Source organism: Mobula birostris, chromosome 29 (assembly GCF_030028105.1).
Source record: "Mobula birostris isolate sMobBir1 chromosome 29, sMobBir1.hap1, whole genome shotgun sequence".
Classification (NCBI taxonomy): domain Eukaryota; kingdom Metazoa; phylum Chordata; class Chondrichthyes; order Myliobatiformes; family Myliobatidae; genus Mobula; species Mobula birostris.
In genome coordinates, this window is record NC_092398.1 from 18,163,226 (window position 1) to 18,183,764 (window position 20,539).

Sequence of the window (20,539 nt, forward strand, 5' to 3'; positions counted from 1 at the left end):
CAAGATCCAATTAAAGGTGTTAAGTAGTAATGGGGCTAACTGTGTCTTCAGGGACTTGTACCACTCTGAGGTAAACCCATCAGAACCCGAGGACTTTCGAGCCTTTAACCTAGAGATGGCCACGTTCAGTTCTTTGACAGTTACTGGTTCTAATAAACTTTCATTTTGTAAATCTGTAAGTGTAGGTAGATCTAAAAAATTCAATATACTGTCTATATAGGGCTCATTGGGGGCCCCGGGTTGGGAGTACAGCTCTCGATAATATGTTTCAAAACTCTCTTGAATTTTCCCTATTGTACTCTCCACAAGCTTTGTCTTTGGATTCTTTATTTTATGAATTGTATTGTCTGCTTGTTGTTTTCGTCATTTATATGCTAATAATCTAGCTGATTTACCTCCTACTTCATAATTCTTTTGTCTCAGGTAAAGAAAATTTCTTTGAGTTTCCAACGTATAAATATCGTCAATTTCACTTTGCAATTTCCTAATTTCCTGTTTTCGATTTGAATTACTTTTGTTGCTATCTACAGCTTGAAGTTGTTTTAATTTTCCTTGAAGGTCTGCTAATTTTTGTGCATTGATTTTTTTCATGTGAGTGGTAATGGAAATAATTTTCCCTCTCAGTACAGCTTTCAATGTATCCCATAAGATCACTGGTGATGTTTCTCCCGTGTCATTAAGGTCTAGATATTCTTTGATTTCTCCCCTTAATCTCTCCATTACTTTCGGGTTATTGAGTATATGTGAGTTTAGCCTCCATACTGTTTTCCTCATTTTCCTTTCCAGGATTAGAGACATAGGGACTGGGCTATGATCCGACAGATCAATTGTTGCAATATTACAGTTTTTTATCCTGAGTCTATCTGTATTAAAGATAAAGAAATAGTCTATCCTTGAATAGGCTGAATGAGGGAAAGAGTAATATGTATAATCTTTACTAGTAGGGTGTAATTCCCTCCAGACATCTATAATTCCCAACTCCTCCATCAATGAATTCACTTTCCGAGTCAGAGGTTTATTCTGAGTAACTATTCTTGAAGAATCTAATATAGGATTTAATCTAATATTAAAATCCCCTCCACAAATTACTACCCCTTGAGAACTGACCATTAGGTCAAAAATGTGTCTATAAAATGACCATTCACAACCTGGAGGAGCATAAACATTCAACAATGTTATTTCTGTACCTTCTATTCTTCCTGTGATTTTTACGAACCGTCCTTCTTTGTCTCTAGTCTCTGAAATATGTTCATAATTAAGAGTACTTGGTATTAAAGTAGCTACCCCTCTTTTGTGACTCAATTTATATGATGAATAAAATACATGCTTAAAGCCCATTCTTTTTAATTTTCCATGTTCAGATTGGCTCATATGTGTTTCCTGGAGGAAAGCTATTTGTGCCCTCTCTTTTTTCAATTTAGACATAATCTTATTTATTTTAATTGGATTGAAAACCCCATTAACATTATAGGAAATTATTTTTACCAATTCAGTTTGCATTTTTCTCTAGTAGAAAAAAAACACTCTCCTTTTCTAACCAAACAGTAAGCAATTCCTTCTCAACAGTAAACCAAGACATATAACCACACCCTAGACATTTTTGAACGTGTAACATTTGAAAATTTTTCCCGACTTCCCACAGTGAGGCCTGAGCACCGACCCGCCTTAGTTCAGAGGGGTAACCTCTATCTTCACCCTGTGTTAGAGGGCTCTCAGCAGTTTGAATAATCATAGAGAATTTTCTCCTATTTATGTCTCGACCATATTGCTATCATTCAAGTTATTCCGTCTAGTTTATTTTCAGTTACCAGTTTTCATTTTACCTTTAAGTCCGATTTACTCTTTTCAGTCATTTCTCTTAATTAATCTATGTTCTCTGTACATTCGCGTCTGAATATTTGCAGCTTTTCCTTGTAGTTTGACACTCTGGTTCGAGTGGAGCGTCCTCGCCCCACTAACTGCCACGACTTCTGCCGAATCCTCTCCAGTAGCGACTCCGGTTGAGTGATAACTTTAATAGGTAGTCCCCGGTCCGCCAGGTCCAATGTTCCCTCCTCCACCGTAGCGTAAGTTTTTGTCCCTTCGTCGTAAAAGACTCTCAGCCGAGCTGGATACAGGGTCTGGAATCTGATGTTGTTTTCCTTCAGGACTCTCCGTGTTTCCATATATTCCTTCCGTCTGGCAAGAATCCCCGGTTCGTAGTCGTGGTCTAAACTGATTTTACAGTTGTTCCACATGAAACCTTCCTTTTGCCATGCCGTTTTAAGCACCTCTTCCTTCGTTCTGTAACTGAGAAATCTGACCAGAATCGATTTGGGCTGGGCGCCTGCTGGAGGCTGTGGTGCCAACGCGCGGTGAGCTCTTTCTATCTGCAGGTCTTTTGCGGCCGGTATATCAAGGTTCTCTCTAAGTAGCTTCTCCACGAAGGGAATCATCAATCCGGGTTTACCTTCAGTTCCTTCGGGAACTCCGTAAATCCTCACATTTTCCCTTCTCGAGCGGCCTTCTTGATCTATTAATTTCCACTGGAGCTGGTCTAGCAGCTTCAACATTTCTGCTATCACCTCCTCTGAGTTTTGTAGCTTCTCTTCAATTCCAACAATCCTCGCTTCGGCTTCATCTATCCGCGAGTTAGTTTTTACTATTTCTCCTTTAATATCTTCCAGCTGTTTGCTGTTATCTTGTCGGAACTCGCGAATCTCTCCGAGAATCAAGGACAGAGTCACCGAATCCCCCTCTTTATCTCCGTCCTGGCTTGCCGTGGGGGAGCTAGGCCCGTCGCCTTGCTGCGTCTCTTTATGTTTATCAGCCTCCGGAACGGACTTTTTAATCTTGTTCTTAGACATCATCCTTGCCCCTTTTATTAATATAGTTATGCAATATTAAATATTTGTCTAAATTCGATTATGGGGCAGTTTACCTTCTTTTTTGTCGAGAGACCTTTTCCTTACGCGGCCATTCCCTTGATGACCCGGAAGTCGCCCCGTTCTCTGTCTGTGCTTTTCAACATATATTAGATTTCCCTTCATCCTTCTGAATTTCAGTACCAATCCAGAGCCACCAAATGTTCTGCGTATGATAACCCTGTCATTCCCAGAACTTTTCTTGTGAACTTCATCTGAACTCTCTCCAGTGCCAGCACATCTATCCTCAAATGACGAGCCCAAAACTGTAAACAGCACTCAGGGTGAGGCCTTCCCAGTACCTTATAAAGCCTCAGCATCATATTCCTGTTTTAGTATTCTAGACCTCTTGAAACGAATGCAAATATCCCATTACCCTCCCTAACCATCGACTCAACCTGTAAGTAAACCTTTAGGGTGTTCCGCACAAGAGCTCCCAAGTCCGTTTGCATCTCAGAATTTTGGATTTTTCCCCGTTCAGAAAATAGTCTACACATTTATTTCTATTAACAACGTGCATGACAATACATTGTCCAACATTTTGTTTATTTGCCACTTTTTCGCCCATACATCTAATTTCTCTTTGTCCTTCTGCAGTCTACCAGCCCTATCTAGCCCTCCATCCCGCTTCGTATTATCTGCAAGCTTGACAACAAAACTATCTTTTCCATTTTGCAATCATTGATATATTGAATAAATCGAAGTGGTCCCGACATCGACAGCTACGGAATACCACTAGTCACTGCAGCCAACCAGATAAAAGCATTCTTTGAATCGCAGTCACTGCCTCCTACCAATCAGGCATGCTCTAACTTTGACAGTAACTTTACCTTATTAACACGGGATCTTATCTTGGTAAGCAGGCTCATGCATGGAACCTTGTCAAAGTCGTTCTGATAGGTCAAATATACAACACAAATTGCACCTGCTTTATCTATTCTATTTGCTATCGCCTCATAGGATTCCGATACGTTCACCAGATATGACTTACCCTAAAGGCAACCATGCTGACTTTGTCCTATCTTGTCCTGTGTCACCAAGTAGTCCATAACCCCTCTGTCAACAATTGACTCCAACATCTTCAGAAACACTGAGGTCAGGATAACTGGTCTATAATTTCCTTTCTGCTGCCTTTCTCCTTTGATAAGGAGTGGAGTGACAATTGCAATTTTCCAGTTCTCTTGCACCATGCCGGAGTCCAATTTGTTTTTGTTGGAAAAATCATTACTAGTTCCTTCATAGTCTCTTCTACTACCTCTTTCTGGAGCCTACAGTGCAGTTCACCTGTTAAGGATGAGTAATTTTTCCTTAGGATTTTCAACTATTTGAGCACCTTCTTCTTTGTAATAGAAACTGCATTCATTTCTCTTCATTCACGCAGTTCAAAATCTGGAACACTGCTAGTGCCTTCCACAGTGATTAGTCCTTCTATGTCTCTATCGGGAATAAGGAAGAGGCAATATTTAAAAAAATAACCCACCCACTTCCAGTTGCTGTGGGAAAAACTATGTGAATTTATGTACTGATCGATGACATTGTTGAGGCAGGCACTAGTTAATTAACATTTGTTCTGTCGCTTAAACTGCTGACGTGTTTCATTTGGCAACGTTTATATCTTAGCTGGTTGCACATATAGGTGAATATTCCAGACTGATATAGTCTTGGGTGCATCGGATCAGAAAATATCAGGAATGACCGGTATAAACCTGTATGCAATACATGAAATTGTAATTATTCGTTAACCGCATTTCTTCAGTTTTATCGGGATCACGTCGGAACTCACTTTCTTAAATGTAAACACAAAGCAAAGGTCATCCAATAACGGAGAGCCATAGCAACACACAACACCGGAGAAACTCATGAGGTCAGAAAGAATCAATGGAAGTTAAGGAAAAGTCGACGTTTGAATAAGCTGCATATAAACTTTTAGGGTGCTCTGTAAACGAACTCCCAATCCGTTTGCAGCTCAGAGTTTTGGATTTTTTCCTGTTCAGAAATGGTCTGCTGTCATAGTCCGGAGTCTGGTCCGTGAAATCCGTGTTCCGGTTCACGGTCCGGTCCATGGTTCGTTGTTCCGAGGTTTCTGGTTTTCCCCAGTTTCTGTTGTGGGCACATGTTTCTCGTCATGGGGCTGAGACATGAATACCTCTGCAAACCAGGGATTCCCCGCTGGACTGTTCTGTTCCCCTTGCTCACTTTTCCCCCCTCGCCTGACTCTCTGCCTATATACCTCACCTGACTCCCGGCCTGGATACCTCGCTTTACACCCTGCTTGCTCACCTTGCCTGGATACCCCGCCTGTATACCCTCCCTGTACCACTGAAGTGTTACCGCCAGAGCAAGAGAGGAGCCTTGTTAGGTTTAGATAAAGAACTGTCTTTTGTAGTGTTGAACTGTCTCTTGGTGTCCACGCCTTCGCTCGGTGGGTCCGGCCGTTTGCCGCCACCTTGCGTTGGGATCCGTCTCCTCATGTTCAGTGATCTGTGTATGAGTCCTGGCTCTACGTCCTGTTCCCAAGGAAGGGTCCCGGCTCTGTGTTCCGTGCACCTGTCTCTTCTAGTCCAAGGCTCCGTGCTTCTGAAGGCTCTCGTCCAGCCGTGCCTAGTCCAGTCCTATCCGAATCCTGTCCATGTACCTTTACCAGTCCTTGTGCCTCGCCCTACCCAGGAGTTCCTCACCCAAGCCATGTCCAGCCCTGTAGCCTCGTCTTGTCCTCGCCTAGATCTGGAGTCCGAGCCCGAGTCAAGTCCCAGGTTCTGGGTCCTTGCCCAGTCTCTGGCTTAGAGTCCATATCCAAGCCTCGAAGTACCCGAGACTCAAGATCCCAGAGCGATAGAGCAGTGAAAGAAGTGCATGGAGTAAAGCCAGATCTAACAATTAGAGAGACTTTGAGGAAAGAGAAGCAGAATAAACGGTGCAAAGACAGTAAGGTAGAAGGGTTGAAATGTGTGTATCTCAATGCAAGAAGCATCAGGAACAAAGGCGATGAACTGAGAGCTTGGATATATACATGGAATTATGATGTAGTGGTCATTACAGAGACTTGGCTGGCACCAGGCCAGGAATGGATTCTCAATATTCCAGGAGTTCAGTGCTTTAAAAGGGATAAAGAGGACGGAAAAAGGGGAGGAAGGGTGGCATTACTGGTCAGGGATACTGTTACAGCTACAGAAAGGGTGGGTAATGTAGCAGAAGACTCATTTGAGTCAGTATGGGAGGAAGTCAGGAATAGGAAGGGAGCAGTTACTCTATTGGGGGTAATCTATAGGCCACCTGTAGCAGCAGAGATACAGAGGAGCAGATTGGGAGACAGATTTTGGAAAGGTGGAAAAATAACAGGGTTGTTATATGGGTGACTTTTAATTCCCTGATATTGATTAGCACCTGATTATTTCCAAAGGTTTAGATGGGGCAGAGTTTGTTAAGTGTGTCCACGACGGATTCCTGTCACAGTATGTGGACAGGCCGATTAGGGGGAATGTCATACTAGATCTAGTACTTGGTAATGAACCGGGTCAGGTCACAGATCTCTCAGCGAGTGAGCATCTGGGGAACAGTGACCACCGCTCCCTGGCCTTTAGCATTATCATGGAAAAGGATGGAATCAGAGAGGACAGGAAAATTTTTAATTGGGGATGGGAAAATTTTGAGGCTGTAAGGCTCGAACTTGCGGGTGTGAATTTGTACGATGTTTTTGCAGGGAAATGTACTATGGACATGTGGTCGATGTTTAGAGATCTCTTGCAGGGATCTGTTAGGGATAAACTTGTCCCGGTGAGGAAGATAAAGAATGGTAGGGTGAAGGAACCATGTGTGACAAGTGAGGTAGAAAATCTAGTCAGGTGGAAGAAGGCAGCATACATGAGGATTAGGAAGCAAGGATCAGATGGGTCTATTGAGGAATATAGGGAAGCAAGAAAGGAGCTTAAGAAGTAGCTGAAAAGACCAAGAAAGAGGTACGAGAAGGCCTTGACGAATAGGATAAAGGAAAACCCCAAGGCATTCTTCAATTATGTGAACAGAAAATAGGATGGCAGGCGTGAAGGTAGGACCGATTAGAGATGAAGGTGGGAAGATGTGATTGGAGGCTGTGGAAGTGAGCGAGATCCTCAATGAATACTTCTCTTCGGTATTCACCAATGAGAGGGAACTTGATGATGGTTAGGACGATATGAGTGTGGTTGATTTTCTGGAGCATGTTGATATTAAGGGAGAGGAGGTGTTGGAGTTGCTAAAATACATTAGGACAGATAAGTCCCCGGGGCCTGACGGAATATTTCCCAGGCTGCTCCATGAGGCGAGGGAAGAGATTGCTGAGCCTCTGGCTAGGATCTTTATGTCCTCGTTGTCCACGGGAATGCTACCAGGGGATTGGAGGGAGGCGAATGTCATCCCCTTGTTCAAAAAAGTTCGTAGGGATAGTCCGGGTAATTATAGAACAGTGAGCCTTACGTCTGTGGTGGGAAAGCTGTTGGAAAAGATTCTTAGTGATAGGATCTCTGGGCATTTAGAGAATCATGGTCTGATCAGGGACAGTCAGCATGGCTTTGTGAAGGACAGATCGTGTCTAACAAGCCTGATAGAGTTCTTTGAGGAGGTGACCAGGCATATAGATGAGGGTAGTGCAGTGGATGTGATCTATATGGATTTTAATAAGGCATTTGACAAGGTTCCACACGGTAGGCTTATTCAGAAAATCAGAAGGCATGGGATCCAGGGAAGTTTGGCCAGTTGGATTCAGAGTTGGCTTGCCTGCAGAATGCAGAGGGTCGTGGTGGAGGGAGTACATTCAGATTGGACGATTGTGACCAGTGGTGTCCCACAAGGATCTGTTCTGGGACCTCAACTTTTCGTGATTTTTATTAACGGCCTGGATGTGGTGGTAGAAGGGTGGGTTGGCAAGTTTGCAGACGACACAAAGGTTGGTGGTGTTGTAGATAGTGTAGAGGATTGTCAAAGATTGCAGAGAGACATTTATAGAATGCAGAAGTGGGCTGAGAAGTGGCAGATGGGGTTCAACCCGGAGAAGTGGCAGATGGGGTTCAACCCGGAGAAGTGTGAGGTGGTACACTTTGGAAGGACAAACTCCAAGGCAGAGTACAAAGTAAATGGCAGGATGCTTGGTAGTGTGAAGGAGCAGAGGGATCTGGGGATGTTCACAGATCCCTGAAAGCTGCCTCACAGGTGGATAGGGTAGTTAAGAAAGCTTCTGGGGTGTTAGCTTTTGTAAGTGGAGGGATAAAGTTTAAGCGTTGCGATGTAATGATGCAGATCTGTAAAACTCTGGTTAGGCCACACTTGGAGCATTGTGTCCAGTTCTGGTCACCTCACTATAGTAAGGATGTGGAAGCATTGGAAAGCGTACAGAGGAGATTTACCAGGATGCTGCCTGCTTTAGAGAGTATGGATTATGATCAGAGATTAAGGGAGCTAGGGCTTTACTCTTTGGAGAGAAGGAGGATGAGAGGAGACATGATAGAGGTGTACAAGATAATAAGAGGAATAGATAGGGTGGATAGCCAGCCCCTCTTCCCCAGGGCACCACTGCTCAATACAAGAGGACATGCTTTAACGTAAGGGTGGGAAGTTCAAGAGGGATATTAGAGGAAGGTTTTTGACTCAGAGAGTGGTTGGTGCGTGGAATGCACTACCTGAGTCAGTGGTGGAGGCAGATACACTAGTGAAGTTTAAGAGACTACTAGCCAAGTATATGGAGGAATTTAAGGTGGCGGCTTATATGGGAGGCAGGGTATGAGAGTCGGCACAATATTGTAGACCGAAGGGCCTGTACTGTGCTGTACTATTCTATGTTCTATGTTCTATGACCCCAGCCGGCAGCCAACCTCAAAATCCCAAGCCAAGCTCCAAGAACCCAGGCCTCGAGGATTCCAAGCCAAGCTCCAAGAACCAAACGAAGCTCCAAGAACCCAAGCCTGTAGACCCCAGCCTGTCTCCAAGCTCAAACCTGAAGACCAAGACCCCAGCCTGTCTCCAAGCTCAGGCCTCTAGACCCCAGCCGCGTCTTGTCCTGAAGCCATGTCATGTCTTTGCCTGGTTCTGGGGTCCGAGCCTGAGACATGACCTAGGTTCTGGGTCCTTGTCCAGTCTCGGGCTTGGAGACGAGGCCTTGTCTCCTAGTCCATGGTTTCTAGTCTTGGTCTTGCTTTCCCTAGCCCAAATCTGCGTTCTTGAACCTGATCCTGTCTGTATCCTGTCAAGCCCCTACTCTAGTCAAGTCCTGTTCCTCGTACTTCAGTGTCTGTGTCTCGCATTTGGGTTCGTTCCCAGCACCCCATTGTGCCACCTGCAGTTTACTTCTACTAATACACCTTCCAACATTGTATTTCTTTTGCCGCTTCCGTGCCCATACACCAAATATGTTGACGTCCTGCTGCACTCGACAAACTGATTCTCTCGAGATCTATTAACAACCAAATTTTCCTAATCTACCTGCATGTTAAGATCTCCCATGACTATCATAACATTGCCCTTTTGACACGGCTTTTCTACTTCCGTTGTATTCTACAGCCTACATCCCAGTATTGTTTGGAGAGCTGCATGTACTGCATCAAGGGTCCTTTCATTACTCAACCGACAAGGATTTAAAATCTTCCTATCCTATGTCATATCTTTATCAGCATTGCATACCATTCATTTACTGCAGAGCCACGTCACCCTCTCCTCTATGTTCCTATCTTTTCGATAAAAAGTGTAACCTTGGACATCCGCCTTCCAATTTCAGCCATGAAACAGTGATGTCCACAATATCAGACGCAAAAAAAAAAAAAAAAATTAAAGTGCAACAAGACCATTCAGTGAATTTCTTATATTCTTTGCAATGAGATATAGGCTTTGAGTGCAGCAGTTGCAACCCGGTTTTCTTCTGCATCCTAATGTCTAATGTCTGGAACTCACCCCGCCGGCTTTACTTTTGTCCGATCATCTTGAGAATTAGTTGATTTGATCATCATTTCTGCTGCGATGATATACATATGCTGCAGTTCGAGGACAGAGTCCTTGACGAGGATGACGTGAATCCAAATGCCGTAGTATCCGAAGCAAGAATCCAGAAACGGTATCAAACTGGATCGAGAACCGAGCAACAATCAAACACTAGACGAAATTACCAGTAGGAATTACGATAGAACACCCAACCTCGGTTCAAGTGCTCCTTAAATACTCAGATCTTGGCGCCCAAAATATTATTACCACTAATCGGGACAGTGTTGAACCTTTAAAGAAGCAGCACCGGCTATCCATACTCCTGGGAGTCTAAACACGGAAGCTGGCGCAGTTGGGTGCGTGTCGTAATAAGATTTCTCCAAAGGGCTGCAACGAGTGCACGCGTTAAAACTGAGGGGAAACCCCGATAAATAATTACGCCCATTACAAGAGACAATAGGTGCAGGAGTAGGCCATTCGGCCCTTCTCGCCAGCACCGCCATTCACTGTGATCATGCCTGATAATCCACAATCAGTATCCAGTTCCTGCCTTATCCCTATAACCTTTGATTCCGCTATCTTTAAGAGCTCTATCCATCTCGTTTTTGAAAGCATCCAGAGATTTGATCTCCACAGCCTTCTGGGACAGAGCATTCCGTATATCCACCACTCTCTGGGTGAAAAAGTTTATCCTCAACTCCGTTCTAAATGGCCCTTATTTACCCCTTATTCTTAAATTGTCGCCTCTGGTTCTGGACTCACCCATCAGCGGGAACATGCTTCCTGCCTCCAGCGTGTCTAATTCCTTAATAATCTTATATGTTTCAATAAGATCCCCTCTCAGCCTTCTAAATTCCAGAGTATACAAGCCCAGTCGCTCCAATCTTTCGACATATGACAGTCCCGCCATCCTGGGAATTAACCTTGTGAACCCACGCTGCACTCCCTCAATAGCAAGAATGTACTTCCTCAAATTTGGAGACCAAAATTTGGTAGTGTGGTCCCATAGGGCCCCGTACAGCTGTAGAAGGACCTCTTTGCTCTCATACTCAATTCCCCTTGTTATGAAGGCCAGCATGCCATTTGATTTCTTCACTGCCTGCTGTACTAGCATGCTTGCTTTCAGTGACTGATGTACAAGAACACCGAGATCTCGTTGTGCTTCCCCTTTTCCTGACTTGACTCCATTTAGATAACAATCTGCCTTCTCGTTCTTACCACTAAAGCGGATAACCTCACATGTATCCACATTAAACTGCATCTGCCATGCATTTTCCCACTCACCCAGCCTGTCCAAGACACCCTGCATTCCGATAACATCCTCCTCACATTTCACACTGCCACCCAGCTTTGTGTCATCGGCAAATTTGCTAATGTCACTTTTAATTCCCTCATAAAAATCATTAATATATATTGTAAACAGCTGCGGTCCCAGCACTGACGCCTGCGGTACCCCACTGGTCACCGTCTGCCATTCCGAAAGGGACCCGTTAATCGCTACTCTTTGTTTTATGTCACTCAGCCAATTTTCAGTCCATGTCAATACTCTGCCCTCAATGCCATGTGCCCTAGTTTTGCCCACTAATCTCCTATGCGGGACTTTATCAAAGGCTTTCTGAAAGTTCAAGTACACAACATACACTGGCTCACCTCTGTCCATTTTCATAGTTACATTCTCAAAAAATTTCAGAAGATTAGTCAAGCACGATTTCCCCTTGGTAAATCCATGCTGACTCGGACCAATCCTGTTACTACTATCCAGATGTGCCGTAATTTCATCTTTTATAATTGACTCCAGCATCTTCTCCACCACCGACGTCAGGGTAACCGGTCTATAATTCCCTGTTTTCTCTCTTTCTCCCTTCTTGAAGACAGGGACAACATTAGCCACCCTCCAATCCACAAGGACTGATCCTGAATCGATAGAACATTGGAAAATGATTACCAATGCGTCTACGATTTCTAAAGCCACCTCCTTAAGTACCCTGGGATACAGACCATCAGGTCCCAGGGACTTATCAACTTTCAGAGCCAACAGCCTATCCAACACCATTTCCTGCCTAATACAAATTTCCTTCAATTCATCCATTATCCTAGGTCTTTTGGCAACTATTACATCTGGGAGATTGTTTGTGTCTTCCCTAGTGAAGACAGATCCAAAGTACCTGTTCAACTCGTCTGCTATTTCCTTGTTCCCCATAATAAGTTCACCCGCTTCTGTCTTCAAGGGCCCAATTTTGGTCTTAGCTATTTTTTTTTTTCCTTTTCACATACCCAAAGAAGCTTTTACTATCCTCCTTTATATTCTTGGCTAGATTACCTTTGTACCCCATTTTTTCTCCGTGTATTGCCTTTTTAGTTATCTTCTGTTGCTCTTTAAAAGTTTCCCAATCCTCCGGCTGCCCACTCGTCTTTGCTATGTTATACTTCTTCTCTTTTATTTTTATACTGTCTATTAATTTTGGATAAATATGCTGAGCCTAAATATGAATCTTGTCCATTGAATTGGAACACTACAATACGTCAATAATGTTGGTTTGCACTTTTTTAAACCCCACCCCATTTTTTCATGGTTCTATACATGTTATGTGCTAATAATATGGATCCAATTTATTGAAAGTTGATCAGATATCACTATGTATATAAACGAAGCAATGCCAGTACAACTGCAAATCAAAGATTTTTTTTCTCTGCACTGATACCCGCTGTATTCTTCCACTATGAATTCCCGCATACGACAGCATACATAATATTTCCAGTATTTTGAATAGTTCATTACTAACTGTCAGATGTTAAGTCTCTCGGAATAGAGGCAGCATACTTGAACCGAAATGAAACAGTCACCCTTACATGCAGTATACTTTTTTTGTCCACAACGAGTAAAAATCTAGAATTTAGTTAGATATATGGAGACTAAGAATTAATTGCAGAGCAATGTGGAACGATGCGATGTTTATAACGATTTATTGTACATTTGGGAGAGTTAAATTGTGTTATTACGTATTTATCCTTTAACATTATGATTGTTGTCAATGTTTCTCTTGATTCTCTATTTCAGAGCTTTCGCCGCAACCGCAAATCTCCATCACTCCGGAATATCCAGTGTATGTGCAAGGTGAACGCATCACTATTGTCTGCACTGCTTCACGCCCTAATACAGTTGGTCAGTTTCAGTTGATGAAAGACTCCGTCACTCTCATCAACAGCACAACAAACCAAAGGCAGTTCACCTATGATATTGGAAACATGACCCAGTCCAAAGCAGGCAACTATACGTGCGTCATGTTCTCGCAGATCTCCGGTCGATGGATCCATTCACCTGCCAGCTATCCTGTTAGCGTACTTGTCACAGGTCAGTTTGACATACCGGGAATGTAGTACATAGTATAACGTAAACAAATCAGCGCATTTAATACCATAATCATCTGAAAAGAATGGCAAGGTACTACGATACCTGTAACCAATCATTTTCTTTAAGGAGGTTACGTTCTCCACTTGACGGCATGTGTTCCCTCCGGGCGTTCTGGTTTCATTTGCAGTCCAAAATCGACCCCGTTGGTAGGTTAATTGGGTATCCCTACTGATGCTCCGCAGGAAATAAAAACGCTGTTGCGCCTTTTTGACCAGGGTGGAGGAGTTCAGGTACCAGGTGAGATCCTCGGAAATGTGGACACCAAGGAATTTGAAGCTTGATACACGCTCCTCTACAGCTCCGTTGATGTAGATGGGGACGTGACGGTGGCTCCTAGCATGCATGAAGTCCACAATGATCTCCTTGGTCTTCTGGGTGTTAAGGGCCGGGTTTTTGTCGGCACACCACGCGGCCTGGTGCTGGACCTCGTCCCTGTAGGCCGTCTCGTTATCTGCTCTGATCAGGCCAACCACCGTGGTGTCGTCTGCGAACTTGATTATGAAGTTAGAACCATGTACAGCAACGTAGTTATAGCTGAAAAGGAAGTACAGAAGAGTGCTCAGCCCACAGCCTTGAGGAGGAGAGGTTATCTAACTTAACTGATTGGGGTCTGTTAGTCGGAAAATCCAAGGTCCAATTGCAGAGGGATGAGCTGATACCAAGCTGGCGAAGTTTGGCAATCAGCTTGGAGGAGATCACAGTATCGAATGTCGAACTGAAGTCAATGACCAGCATTCTGACGAAAGAGTTAGGGCTGTCCAGGTGGGTCAGGGCAGAGTGAACTGCAGTGGAGATGGTGTCATCTGTTGACCTGTTGGTGCGGTAGGCAAATTGATGGGGGTCCAGGGTGAATCCGTCAACATTAATGGAGAATCCGTCAACATTACCTACGTAACGACACGTGATGTCTCTACTGGGCAGTTTCAGTTATTGAAGGATTCCATATAAATCATGAACAGTACCAACGACCAACATTATTTCGCCTATCGAATTAGCAACTTGAATCCCAACAGCGAAGGAAACTACACCTGATCCCTTAGACGGCTGCGTTCTTCCGCAAGCCAATCTGTTCAAATAATGCAAACACGAGAAATTCTGCAGATGCTGGAAATTCAAGCAACACATATCAAAGTTGCTGGTGAACGCAGCAGGCCAGGCAGCATTCACTAGCAACTTTGATGTGTGTTGTTGTTCAAAGAATGATCACAGGTCAGCTGGGTATTATTGATCTCCAGTAGGTTCTCAAAACAAAATGTAGACGCTATGACAACGGGTAATACATACGCCCAGCCATCCTGCGGTTGTTACATATTTTCTGCACACATCTTCCCCATGTACATTCTGACATTGAGAAAATTTCATTATCTTTACTACTGTACCTTTTCGTGTACTATGATGTAATATCCCAGGGATAGTAAGACTTTCGTGGTGCCTGACTGTTGGATTTTCCAGCTTTTTAGAAGCCACCATCATCAGCACCATAGGCCACTGATAATTTGATGTTGCATCGAAGCGGAACAAAATGTGCCAAGAACACTTTGAGGAAAAATGCGAGGGTAGGAAATGAAACATTGATTTTAAAGCTGGAGAACACTGCCTTCTCAGTTTAGCGAGTACAGGAGAGAGAAATATCCTGCCGAACCAAAACCTAAAACAACGAATCCGATAGTTTAAATACGCCCTAACGAGAGATTTAAAAAGCTGCGACATAATGGGAAGATAAGAACAGGAGGAGCACACAAGAAGTGAAAAAAATACCAGAAGGAATTGGCTAAAAGGTCCAGATACACTTATAAGACTTTAGAATACTCTCATGCTTCTTGTATGCTTGGCTTAAACCTGCTTCCACATTCAGTTCCCAAAGCACTCAGATCTCCGAGTATTCAATCATTTTTCTATCATCAGCTTATAATATTTAACGATCAAACCACTACCAGCCACGTATGCAGATATTTGCTGCGGTTATTAGCCTGCGGGACAACAATTTTCCTGGCCTCTCAATGTTAAATGCAAAGTCCCTCTCACTCTTCTGAATCCCATTGAAAACGGATTCAAATCTCCAGACCTCTGGAACTGTCTGTCATACCGTTCAATTCACTATTTACTTACAACTATTTATGAATGGATCACATATAACCAGGTTCAGGATGATATTATGCAAATACCATATGTCTCCTTTAATGTCGTAGGTAAGAGCAAAGGGATGCATAAGAGCAAAGGGAAAGTGATGTTTCGTCAACTCCTCAATAAAAAAAATAGTGAATTCAATTTAAGCTCTTTGTTCAGTCGGTAATCGAACATGCAGTCTAAAATTGTGTTTTGACTAATTAATTAATACAGCAGCAGATGAGGGCGAATACTCCTTTCGCATATTTGAAGGCACACTCATAGCAATTCTTCTGCATGTCTCTCGTTTCAGATGCTCCGCCTGGTCCCAAAATCTACAAGAGTCCTGATTATTCGATGTTTCTGCCAGGGGAAACAGTCAACGTAACCTGCGTTGCAGAACATCCCGTTGAAATTGGGCTGCTTCAGTTAACGAAAGACACCGCCCCTCTCATCAACAGCAGTGAACACCAAGAACACCGACGAGATGTCACTTATATCATGAAAAATGTGAGCAAAGACATGGCTGGCGTCTACGCCTGCGTTCTGCTTACACAAATATCTGGTCGATGGATACCTTCCCCTGACAGCCGACATGTTCGTGTTATAGTCACAGGTTAGTGTCTCGGTTTCTGTTATGCAATTTTATGCACTGATTGGTAGTATTAGAACATTGATCAAAGTCTAATACAGCACCAGGAACAGAGTTCCACCGAGCTAGTTCAGTCAGTTAGCAAATGCTCAACTAAACTAATTCCTTTCGCCGACAGAATATTCATACTGTTTCATTTCCTGCACTATTAAGTGCTAATCCCAAAGGCTCCAGAACACCTCTGTCGTATTTAGTTCCATCCCCACACTCGAAAACCATGCAGCGTATTTCAGCATCCAACACTCTCTGCGCAAAGTCCGGACCACATACATATGCTTATAATCTTCCTCGTCTTGCCTTAAATTCAAGCTCTCTGATATGAGATATTTCAAACCTCGACAAATCTATCCTCTTTATGAGTACCATACTTTTATAACTAGTTACGAGATCTCACCTCAATCACCGCCGCTCCAGAGAAAACAACAGATTTTTATCCATTCTCTCTGACTGTGCATGCCTTTTAATCCAGGCAGTTTTCTGGTAAATATCAGCTGCAGACTTTCCCCAGCCCGCGTAAAATCTCCCCAATCTTTCGATAATAGTGCGATCATAACTGAATGGAATATCCCGGATGCAGTCTCCCTAGAGATTTATGGAAGTATAACATGATTTCACAACCCTTAAACTCAGTTCCTCTGCCAATAAGTTGAGGTAGGCTTATTTCCTTCTTTGGCACTCGCGTAGTTATTTTCAGGGAGCTGCGATCTTGGACCCAAAGTCTTTAATTCAAGACCCTAAAAATTTCAGTGAATTCGGTTTGGTAACCGCATCTTCTCCATCATATCCATCTGCACAGTGTCACCACTAGGTTGCGTGCTTCGCCCGTTGGAAGACTCGTTTTATAGTGGTTAGCAGACACTTTACATTACAGAGCAGGGGAGGAGTGTTGAATGTCTGCCATTGACTGTAACGATTTTCTACGTTCTCTCCGACACAACGTGGGGTTTTTCCTAGTGCTCCTGTTCTCTCTGACAGGTCAAAGACTCACTGGAATTGTAGGGTAATTGCCCATTGTTAATTATCCCGTGATTTGGCTAGGATTAAATCGAGGGATTGATGCTCAGCGTGGCTTGAAGGCGTGGGATGGCTACTTCTGCGCTGTTTCTCAATAATAAATAAAAGTAAATATATACTAATGAATATGTGGCTAACCACAGTTATAATGCCATATAAATGTTTACTGACGATAGTAAAGTCGTTGGTCGAATCATAGATAGTGACGAGGGAGTTTAAAATCATGGTGAGGGCTACCAAAACAACAACACCACAACTCAACGTCAACAAGACCAAAGTGCTGATTATTAACTTTAGGAAGATGAAATCGGAGGTCCAAAAACAGTCCCCATCAGAAGTCGAGCGCGTCAGGAAGTTTAAACTTTTCGCTGTTATTCTTTCAGAGGATCTGTCCTGGGCTCAATAAGTAAGTGCAATTACGGTTAAAGCAGCCTTGTCTTCCCGAGAAGCTTGCGAAGATTAGTTGTGATATCGGAAACTTTGGAAATGTTCTACAGATGTGAGGTGGAGAATGGTAGTCCGAGCGGTAATCTACGACGGGAAAACTGGATGAATTCTCATGCAGTATTTTAACACAACAACAACAACTAAACTTACCCGTATTTAAGTTGCTTTATTTTAGAAAGTTTACTTACGATACACATACTTACGTTATCTTTTTTTCAGAACCTTGTCCTTAGCCATACATTGTTAAGAGTCCCGCCGACTCGACATACGTTATTGGACCATCGGTCACTATTACCTTCACGGTTACAAATCGTAATTCCATTTGGCGAATCCAATTATTGAAGGTGTCCATGCCAATCATCAACAACAATGGTGATCAACGACACTTTATTTATCGTAGAAACATAGACACATGGAAAACCTACCACACAATACAGGTCTTCAGCCCACAAAACTGTGCCGAATATGTCCTAAACTTAGAACTACCTAGCCTTACCCATAGCCCTCTATTTTTCTAAGCTCCATGTACCCATCCACGAGTCTCTTAAAAGACCCTATCATTTCCGCCTCCACCACTGCCGCCGCCGGCTGCCCATTCCACGCACTGACGACTCTGCGTAAATAAACTAACTCCTGATATAACCGCGATACCAACTTCCAAGCACCTGAAAACTATACACTCTCATGCTAGCCGTTTCAGCCCTGTGAAAAAGCCTCTGACTACCCACACGATCAATACCTCTCATTATCCTGTACAACTCTATCAAGTGACCACTCATCTTCCGTAGCTCCAAGGAGAAAAGGCCAAGTAGATTCAACCTATTCACATAAGGCATGCTCCCCAATCCAGGCAATATCCTTGCAAATCTTCTCTGCACTCTGTACATGGTTTCCACGTCTTCCCTGTAGTGAGGCGACCACAACTGAGTAGACTACAGTAAGTGGCGTCTGACTAAGTTCCTATATAAGTGCAACATTACCTCTCAGCTTTTAAACTCAATCCTACGACTGATGAATGCCAATGCACCGTCTACCTTCTTAACTACAGAGTCAACCTGCTCAGCAGCTTTGAGTGTCCTATGGAGGCGGACCCCAAGATCCCTCTGATCCTCCACACTGCCAAGAGTCTTACCTTTAATACTATATACTGACATCATATTTGACATACCGAAATGAACCTCCTCATAACTCTCCAAGTTGAAATCCATCTGCCACTTCTGTGCCCAGATTTGCATCCGGTAATTGTCCTGCTGTAACCTCTTACAGCCCTCCAAACTGTCCACAGCACTCCCAGCCTTTGTGTCATCAGCAAATGCACTAACCCATCCCTCGACTTCCTCATCCAGGACATTTATAAAAAACACAAAGAGTAGGGGTTCCCAAAACATAATGCTGAGGCATACTACACCACTGGTCACCGGCCTCCATGCAGAATATGACCCGTCTACGACCACTCTTTGCTTTTTGTGGGTAAGCCAGTTCTCGATCCACAAAGCAATGTCCTCTTGGATCCCATGCCTCCTGAGTAACTCAATAAGCCTTGCACAGGGTAACTTATCAAATGCCTTGCCTAAATCTATATACACTACATCTACGGCTCTACCTTCATCAATGTGTTTAGTCACCTTCTTTAAAAATTCAATCAGGCTCGTAAGGCACGACCCTCCTTTCACAAAGCCATGCTGACAAATTCTTAATCATATTATGCTCCTCCAAATGTTCATAAATCCAGACTCTCAGGATCTTCTCCAGCAACTTACGTACTCCCTTTCTTGAATAAGGGAACAGCATCTGTCACCCTCCAATCCTCCGAAACCTCTTCTGTCCTTATTGATGATGTAAAGATTAACGCCAGAGGCTCACCAATCTGCTCCCTCGCTTCCTACAGTAGACTGCGGTGCATCCCGTCCGGTCCTGATGACTTATCCAACATGATGATTTCTAAACGTTCGAGTTATCCTATTCCTTAATATCTTCATGCACAAGCTTTTCAGTCCGCTGCAAGTCGTCGGTACAATCACCAAGATCCTTTTCCGTAGAGAATACTGAAGCAAAGTATTCATTAAGTACCTCTGCTATCTCCTTTGGTTCCATAAACACTTTTCCACTGTCACACTTAATTGGTCCTATTTTCTCACGTCTTATCCTCTTGTTCTTCATATACTTGCAGAATGCCTTGGGGTTTTCCTTAATGCTGTCCGCCAAGCCTTCTCATGGCTGCTTGTAACTCACCGAATTTCATTCTTAAGTTCCTTTCTGCTAGCCTTATAATTTTCCAGATCTCTATCATTACCTAGTTTCTTGCTCCTTTCGTAAGCTCTTCTTTACTTCCTGAATAGATTTCCAACAGCCTTTTTACACCACGGTCCCTGTACACTACCATCCTTTGCCTATCTCTTTGGAATGCACCTACGCAGAACCCCACGCAACTATCCCCTGAACATTTGCCACATTTCTTCCGTACGTTTCCCTGAGAACATCTGTTTCCAATTTATGCTACCAAGTTCCTGCCTGATAGCTTCATATTTGCTCTTACTCCAATTAAACGTTTCACTAACTTTTCTGTTCCCTTCCCCCTCCAATGCTATGGTAAAATAGATAGAACTATTACCACTATCTCCAAAATGATCTCCCACTGAGAGACTTGACACCTGACCAGGTTTATTTCCCAACACAATATCAAGTACCGCCTCTACTCTTGTCGGCTTGTCTACATATTGTGTGACGAAACCTTCCTAAACACACCTAACAAGCTCCACTCCATGTAATCCCCTCTCTCTAGGGAGATGCCAATCAATATTTGGGAAATTAAACTCCCCACCAAAACAACCCTGTTACTGTTACACCTTTCCAGAATCTGTCTCCCTATCTGCTCCTCGATGTCCCTGTTACTATAAAAACACACAGTAGTAGAGTTATTGACCCCAACCCATTCCTAACATCCACCTACAGAGATTCCGTAGACAACCTCTCCATGACTTCTTCCTTTTCTCCAACCGTGACACTATCTCTAATCTATAGTGCCACGCCCCCACCTCTTTTACCTCCCTCCCTGTTTTTTTT

At 43.5% G+C, this 20,539-nt stretch overlaps 1 protein-coding gene across 1 annotated transcript in view; it reads left to right on the plus strand.

The window, feature by feature from the left end:
- The window catches only part of LOC140190025 (scavenger receptor cysteine-rich type 1 protein M130-like), a 78,099-nt gene that overhangs the window by 29,966 nt on the left and 27,594 nt on the right, over window positions 1–20,539 (plus strand). The window contains exons 12-13 of the mRNA XM_072246424.1: window positions 12,904–13,197; window positions 15,677–15,979. Coding sequence (XP_072102525.1) covers window positions 12,904–13,197; window positions 15,677–15,979 — 597 coding nt within the window. The remainder of the gene's footprint in view (window positions 1–12,903; window positions 13,198–15,676; window positions 15,980–20,539) is intronic.